This window comes from Strigops habroptila, chromosome 1, assembly GCF_004027225.2.
Source record: "Strigops habroptila isolate Jane chromosome 1, bStrHab1.2.pri, whole genome shotgun sequence".
NCBI classification, from domain to species: Eukaryota; Metazoa; Chordata; class Aves; order Psittaciformes; family Psittacidae; genus Strigops; species Strigops habroptila.
The window spans coordinates 155,373,548-155,381,826 of record NC_044277.2 but is presented as its reverse complement, the minus strand read 5'-3'; the positions used below and the strand labels follow the sequence as shown (position 1 = coordinate 155,381,826).

Genomic DNA, 8,279 nt, shown 5'->3' with positions numbered 1-8,279 from the left:
ATCCAGTGTAGAAGTTTAAAAAGTTAGCCGCCTACAACCACATCGTGGTTTAACTCCAGCCAGCAACTAAGTACCACGCAGCCGCTTGCTCACCCCTTCCTCTCTAATTAGAGCTAGCGGGGAATTTTTGGTATGAAAAAATCCTTCATCATTCTCTGAAAACTGGAGAGCACAAGACAGTAGATTCAGAGATGTGCCAACAAATGGTGTGTGCACGTACCAACTATTTCCATGCAGGTTCTGAGAAAGGACACTTGAGTAAGAAAATATTTTTTTACTGTTAATCAGACCAGAATGTTTCATTCCTTAAAGGAATGAATGCAGCCCATCCCAAATAGCAAACTCCAGTTACTCTACAATGGCCACTTATGTTTCTTAGAAACCTGAAGGACTTAATCACAGAAAACTGAACCTGCTGGGATATTTTTTTCTCCTATCTCCTTGTTTTTGCATGTGGTATTGTGACTGCTGAGCAGATGTGCTATTAACAATATTGGTTTTGGCTCTGGCAGCAGTTTTATGCAGTGTCCACAGAGGCAAGCCGTGCTCCTACTGACAGCATGCATTGCTTTAGAGCATTTGGCTGTCTGACAGACAAGCTTTTGCGGGTTTTTCCGTAGCAATTTAGGAGGTTATCACCCCCAGCAACCTCTCCGGTTCATAAGGCAGTATCTCGGACTAAACACGTCATCAGCAGCCAGTACGCCACGCTGCAAACCGGAGGAGCCGGGGGCAACTACACCTGCTCTGCCAACACCCGCACACCTTCAGGAGAGCCTGGCGACCGCACCGGACCCTCCTCACCTACGAGCACACAGCCTGCTCTAAACCCCAAAAGCCGACTGGCGAGGGCTACCCGTACGCTACCACCGGGAGGAAACGCATTACAGCCGCGGGAGGAGCAGAGCCCACTCACGGAGCTGACAGGCTGCAACCACACCAGCCCCAACACCCTCCCCGGCCGCCGCCATGTCACCACCCTCCCGCTTGTCTTCACGGCACCACCTGAGGCGACGGGGCGGGGCGTGCAGCCGAGGGGGCGGAGCCGGGGCGGTGCGGCCCCACCGCGCAGAGGCGGTGCCGGTCACATGTGCTGGCGGCGGCCCCGCCCCGCCCCAGCTCCGGCGGCAGCGGCGGCGCGCGCGCGCGCAGGCGTTGCACCTGGCGCCCTCTTCGGGACTCCTCGTCTCCAGGACAACCGGCCTCGCCGCGGCGCCTCTGCCATGGTGAGCCTGTGGCCCGGCTCGCCCCGCCGCCGCCCTTCACCCCCTGCCGCCGCCCTTCACCCCCTGCCGCCGCCGAGCGTTAGGGGAGCTGGCCCGGCCGCTTGGGGTCCGGGGCGGGGAGCGGCGGCGACGTGAGACGGGCAGGTGGTAGGGTGGGTGGCGCCGCCGCCGCGGGGAGAGAGTTCTGGCGGGGACGCGTAGAGCGGCAGCGGGGCCGGGCGGCAGGCGGGCCCCTCAGCCCGAGGGCAGGGAGGGTGGCGGCCCGGCCAGGCGGAACGTCTGCGCTTGGCGGGCGGGGTAGGCAGTGTGCGGGTGTGCGTGAACCGTGGCGGTGCGGATGTCGCGGGCGGGCTGTGTCGTTCGCCTCTGTAGCGGTGAGGAGGAGAGAGTGTCTGTCCGTCTGTCTGTAGCAGGTGGGGCGCGGAGGGGCTGCTGTAAGCACAGGCAGGGAGGGCACAGCCTGCGTGTCTGTGGTGAGGTGTGGCGGGTGCGTGTCCTCCCCGTGTAGCGCCGGAGCAGCCATGGTTGGAGTCCGCGTGCGTGTAGAGCGTGTCAGGTGTGGCAGGGGTGTGCTGTCCCGCTGTGTAGCACAGGAGAGGTAATGTGTATGGGTGTGTAAAGCGGCTGGGGCGTGACAGAGGTGTGTCGTCCCCCGGTATGGAGTAGGGAGGAAGGTAACGTCTGTGTCGGTACGCAGGGCAGGGGTGGGTGTCACACTGTGGGTTCATGGGGTGCCACGCTATATGCTTATGCGTGTGCAGTAAGCCAGGGTGTGGCCTGGGATGTGTATGTATAAAAGATGTACAGTAGGGCATGAGCATAATATATAGCGTCTCTCTGTGTGCGTGTATCTGCTATGATTTGGGCTTCAGATATGTCTGTTTGTATTGTAGCAGAGATTTAACATTGCTTGCAGGGAAATGACATGGCATCGTATGTATCTAGTTGTGTCTGTACACTGCTGTCTGATACAGGCTTGTGCCTCTGTATATATAGTGAATATTGGGTGTGGCATAATATGGGGATGTTTTTATAGGCACGTATGCTATGGGTGTGGCAAGGATTATCTGTACTTTTATATGTATGTATGTAGCAGACACAGGGAATAGTATTTTGTATCTGTAGAGTGCCAGTTGCTTCTATGTGTAAGTATGCCTGGCTGTAATGCTTTAATGCACAGATGTGTTTATAATGGATTTGCGGGGTGTGTATGTGGTGGGCGTAAGGTTTGTTGCATCTGTATGTAGAGATGGAGTGTTATGTACGTGTGTGGAGGGTGCAGCAAAGGAGGAAGAGTGGTTGAGGTTTGCTCTGTGGGGATAATATGTGGGGATGTGGTATAGTATGTGTACACAGTGAGTGGCAGGAGAGAGGTTGCATCATGATGTTCGTGAAGGGAGATGGCAAGATGTGTAAGGGGGAATGAGTAGGAACAGACGCAGCATATACGGAAAGGGTGCTGGTATGTTCTCTGTTTTCAGTTACGATTTTGTGTTTCATGCCTTACTGCTTTGTAGTGATAATTACAGTGATAGATACAGGAAGAAGGCATAGTTGCTAGCCTTTCACACATAGAGAAATGTGCAGTTTTTAAGGCAGAAAATCACTTTGTGTATATTTATGTGTGTGTAACAATAGTAGGTTTCGTGTGGCAAGTTCTAGGGAGAGAGCACTCAGCCTTGCAAAAGAACGGAAAGAAGGGGTGGCTGTGAGGGGAGAAGGGCAGCCATGAGGCAAGATCATGAAAAGAAAGGAGGGGCAGCCATGAGGGGAGATCATGAGGGGAAAGGAGGGGTGGTCATGAGGGAAGATCATGAGGGGTGAAGGGTGGTTTTGAGGGGAGATCTTGAGAGGAGAGGAGGGGTGGCCATGAGGGAAGATCGTGAGGGGAAAGAAGGGGTGGTCATGAGGGGAAATAATGAGGGGAGAGAACAGACAGCCATGAGGGGAGATCATGAGGGGAGAGAAAGGGCAGCCATGAGGGGAAAGAAGGGGCAGCCATGAGGGGAGATTTGAGGGGAAAGGAGGGGTGGCCATGAGGGAAGATTGTGAGGGGAGAGAAGAGGTGGCCATGAGGGAAGATCGTGAGGGGAAAAGAGGGGTGGCTGTGAGGGGAGGTCGTGAGGGGAAAGAAAGGGTGGCCAGGAGGGGAGATCATGAGGGGAGAGCAAGGTCAGCCATGGGGGTGTGAGGGGCAGCCATGGCGGGTAGCGGTGGCAGCTATACTGTGTGGGCCACTAAGGGGGGCAGATGAGAGGTGGCTGCGAGTGGAGATTATGAGGGGCAGCCGTAAGGGGAGATCAGTTTGCCCATAGTGACATGGTTTAGTGGTGGGCTTGGTAGTCCTGGGGTAACGGTTGTACTTGGTGATCTTAAAGGTCTTTTTCAATCTAGTTGATTTTATGATTCTGTGGAGCATATCCCTGTGGTGGTGTAACTTTTCTCTTCTTCCTTGCATAAAGGCTTGTTTGTGCTCCTTCACTTTATTCTCCCTGCACTTTGCCCTTTGTTCCTTCCTGATTCTTGTCTATATGTTTTGACCCTAAGCAAAACAACCTTGAAAACTAAAACGTGAGGTGGAATAAAAATATAGATAAACTGTGTGGGATTGCAGTACGCTTCTATGTAGAATCATGTTGGATTTGGTTTGCAGAGGTTTTAAGATGTGATCTGTTGCTACATGGAGGAGTAAACAGTGAATGAGGTTGTGGATGGTATAGTACTGGTGATTATGATGTGACTTAATGACATGTCCTACTTCACATCAGTATTCCATTGCACATCTTACTCCACATCAGAGAATATACAGTATCTTAAAAGTCAGTTGAATAAAATGGATTTATCTCATGTTCTAAACTTAGGAAAATTGCAGACTGAAAAATGACAAACAAAATATTTATAAACTGTTTCACAATATAAGTAAATATTTTCCATTTACCAAACTCCAGGTGTGGAGTTTTCCTTCGTGGTCCATTTTGGCATTCCTGATTAGAAACCTTTAGCAATCTATTCTCAGCAGACATAGAATCTGCAAAGAGCATTGAATTGTTGGAACGGCACAGGTAAAATTGCAGAAATTATACTGGATAAGTCTTACTGCTGTGCAAGTTCTTATATTGGGCAGCTCCTTAGTTGCACATCACAGGTGATAAGAAAAGGATGAAACAGCATCATTTTAAAAGTCTTTTCATATTTTTCATATATTTAATTCAATGAATGCTTATACTTGAATTGGTCTGTTATAGGGTTAGTCCTGTTTAGCTTACTCTTTCCCTCTTAATTCCTCATAGCTGCATAGTTTAAAATTCAAGAAGTGTGAGGAAGGAATTAATTTTTGTCAATTAACACCAGCCCTTTTAGTGTAGGGAATGTCAATGGTCCTACAAATCAGGACCATTAGCTTATTGCTTGTTTATTTTGACAACTGGAATATTTAGTCATCTCAGTTAAAATGAGGGATAACACTGGGCTAGCAGATGTGGATAGTTTAAAAGTCAGATTTTCACTGGAGCATGGCAACTATTTTTAGGTTAGTGTAGAAAAATAGTACTAATCTTGGCACTGTGACAGTATTGATCTGAATGCCAACAAAAAGCTGCACATGAACAGTACTTCAGCTATTTTGTCAATGAAGAAATCAGAATAACTGCACTAATTTAATATTAATTGCTATCAATTTGTGTAATAGTGCTGATAGTGTTTCTACTGAATCAGAAAGGCACATACATGGCATATGCTAAGTAGGACAAAAACAGATATGTTGTGACACCAAAAAGTTCTCCCTCACAGTTCAGACAGTAGCCTCGAGCTAGGTTAGACAAGAGCCACAACATTCACTTGCATTTTGTCTAATAACCTTTTTAGGAAGGTGATCCTCTATTGATTTCTTTGGGTTTGGTTTTGTTTTGGGTTTTTGGTTTTTTTTTTCTCTTTATGTTTTAGCACAATGCAAAAATGGTTACAATTTCTGATTGTACTTGAGCTATGTATTTTGGGTGACTTGATTGGAATGTAATAGGGTTGGAGTCCAGCTGTCTGAGCTTTTACCAAACAGCTTTCCCACTTGAACTTTTAACACGAGGTGGGATATTCCAATAGTAAAGCTGCTGAGTGGGAAGATTGTAAACAGAGTAACTTCTAAATGGTGAGTCAGGTTTGCATTGTTAAAAATGCAGGAAATCTTTATCCACTGTTACAACAGAGAAAGGTACACTTAAGGCATTGAAAGAGTATAACGATGACCTTAAAATTCATAGCATGCTGGTATCTCGTCTGTCAATTCCATGTTTGTTTTTCAGGATCAAGAAATTAAGTGTATGTGTCTGTCAAAGTTTAAACTAGTTATTCTTCAGTTTGAAGATTTTTTTTTTCTAGTAGCTTGTAAAGGTCAAACTTCTCAGACTGATTTTTCAAAAGAATTAACTGTGCTATGAATGTCTCTAAATCTGTGTATATGTATAGTCTGATTCTACAAGACTGCATGAAACCAAATGAGTTATTCTTGTGATGAGATTGAAATTAATTTGAGTATACTCCCTGTGAATGATGTTGTGGTGGAACCTGCCTTACATTCTATTTCAGTATGTCTTGTGTAGAGTCTCAGAGTTACTTGAATGGTCAAAAGTAAGTACCTTTCTTCCGTGTTTTGAACTGAGGCTTTTGCAAATTGTGTTGGAGTGTCTGATGCATAAGGAGGAATTTGTTATTTACCTGGCCAAGAAAAGAAAGCACAGAATCTGTAAGATGCATAATTTTTGCTGACTCCAATGACCTCTCTACTATGCCTACCAGCCCCTGCCTCCACACTCTGCTTCCACACTCCACCCCCACCCTCCAAAAAAAAAAAACCCAAACCAACCCCAAGCAAAACTACAGTATGAATGTAAGTGTCTAAATTGGCTAAAATAATTTCTGTTGAGTACAGAGAGGTAATGGAAATGCAACAATAGTTGCATTGTTTAAAGTAAAGGGCACCTCCGCTGATAAAATCAACTCCAGCCAATCTTTTGAGTGATTCCCTCTGGGTTGTTAGCTTTGCCTTAGAGGAACCACTGCACTCCTGCTAGAGGAAGACTGGAACTGGAAATGTGCCCTTTTCTGGGTTTGCACATTTGTGACTACATGGAACCACAAGCTACTGCTCTGTAGAGCACAAGAAAGTACTTTAAATTTGGTATGAAGCTGCTACCCTTAAAATATTGGCCATACTTCATGGTATACTCTCTTTCTCTATCCCAGTGTTTTCCCGTGTTCTCCTTCAGGCAGAAGGAAATAGTAAACTGTTTTCATTGGATTTGATTGCTGTTCAGCTGGTTAACCGGTATGTTCTTTAAATCGATAAGGAGACAAGACATCAAATCTGCATGAATGTGAAACTCTACCCATATGTCAAGTTTGTCTGTCTTCAGAGGTTGCAACTGAGGTTAGAACTTCACAGAGGAAAGCTGTGATGCTACTTCCTTTGAAGTAATTTCAAAGTCATTTCCATATCAAGACTTGAAGTTACGCAGTCGCTATCTAAATATTCAGGGGCAAAACATCTGCATGTGCTTGTTGTTCTAAAAAATGGTCTGTAATGTACTTCTTAAGCAGAAGTATCAAGGTTATTCAATTTCTGCAGAAATTCAAAAAGCAGAAACTTTGGAAAACACTAGCAATAAAGTGAGTGTCCAGTTTCTCTTCTAATTTTCAACCTCTTTCTTGGAAGAGTTTGAAAAAGATGTTTTGGAAATGCTACTGTGATACTCTTTCCTTTGGAGTCAGTTATAATTGCTGCTTGTACCTTAAGAGGTACCTAATTTTGTCTTTTATAACTGAAAGCTATTATTAATTATATGCTACGTATATGGCGTGTGCAGCTGCAACACAGATTTTGTGTCATCTTTTTTCCCTGGTTCATACTCTAGGGAAATTGCCTCACAGAGAAGGTTTGCTCTTTGTAATAAGAATTCACACACTCAGTACTAGGAAAACATCAGTTCTGACATAGTGTTTGTGATGCAGATCAAGCACTACTATGAAATGGATTTGTGGAAGCTATAAAGTAATTTCTGTAATGAACTATAGCTTTTAAGTCTCAAATATATTTTTGAAGAGCAGTTATGTTGGGGGGGGAATACTAATACTCAAAATTTTTGTTTCACATGCGCTTGTGAGATGGGATTCTGCTTCTACCATGCGGTCAGGACTTAAGCTGTAGTTTCATTTACAGTTTTAGCTAAGTACAGTAAGAAAAAGAATTGCCTTTCTGGATTTGGGATTGTGTGGCTGGAGGGAGGACTGTGACAGTCAAAATTACAGTGGTGCAAACTCCTGGGGAAATGGAGCTGCAGAAGAATCTCCCTGTACACGCTCTGGGATGATTTCAGGTTTCCATTGTCATGCTATTGGTGTGTCAGTTCGTATGCTAGTATTGGAGACTGTGAGTAAAACTTAGCCCTGTGTATGTCAGTAAAAACAGCTATATGCAGAAGTGATGATTCAGAGGAGTTTTGAAAGGTGTCCTCCTAAGGGCTCTGAATCTGTCATGTGGATGGCTCTGATGAATCTGTGAATGGCTGACACTGAATGGCTGTGCCTAACCGGATATTGCTGCACCAAAACAAAGGGACACCGACTTCTGTCTCGGGCTGATTTTTCAGAGACCTATCAGGCTCTGAGTGTCTGAGAATGTATATTTTATGGCATAATTCTGCAAGACTGCGTGAAACCAAATGGATTATTTTTGTGATGAAACAAACTGTAATTTGAGCATACAGTCCCTGTGAATGTTGTGATGGAAGCTGCCTTAGAATCCATTCCAGTATTTCTGCTTACAGTTTCAATGTTACTTGAGTGGTCAAAGAAAAGTAGCTTTCTCTGGTGTATTGAGCTTAGGCTTTTGCAAATTGTGTTTGGGTCTCTACTTGTTGCTTAAGGAGGGATTTGTTCTTTGCCTGGTCAAGAAAAAGAAGGCACAGAATCTGCATGATGCATAATCTACCCTTGTGATGGGCTACAGTCAACAATTGCTTCATCTGTCTCATTTTAATTTTCTGCCACAGGTCTTTTGAT

The 8,279-nt window shown here is 45.4% G+C and overlaps 1 protein-coding gene across 3 annotated transcripts in view; it reads left to right on the top strand.

The window, feature by feature from the left end:
• The first annotated feature begins 1,046 nt into the window (after positions 1 to 1,046).
• FBXL2 (F-box and leucine rich repeat protein 2) overlaps positions 1,047 to 8,279 on the top strand; it is a 50,142-nt gene continuing 42,909 nt past the window's right edge. Inside the window, exon 1 of one of the 3 annotated variants that reach the window (XM_030495182.1) lies at positions 1,047 to 1,226. In XM_030495182.1, the coding sequence (XP_030351042.1) occupies positions 1,089 to 1,226 (138 nt within the window). In that variant the 5' untranslated portion in view covers positions 1,047 to 1,088. The remainder of the gene's footprint in view (positions 1,227 to 8,279) is intronic. The other 2 variants (XM_030495192.1, XM_030495201.1) reach the window with 2 other exon arrangements.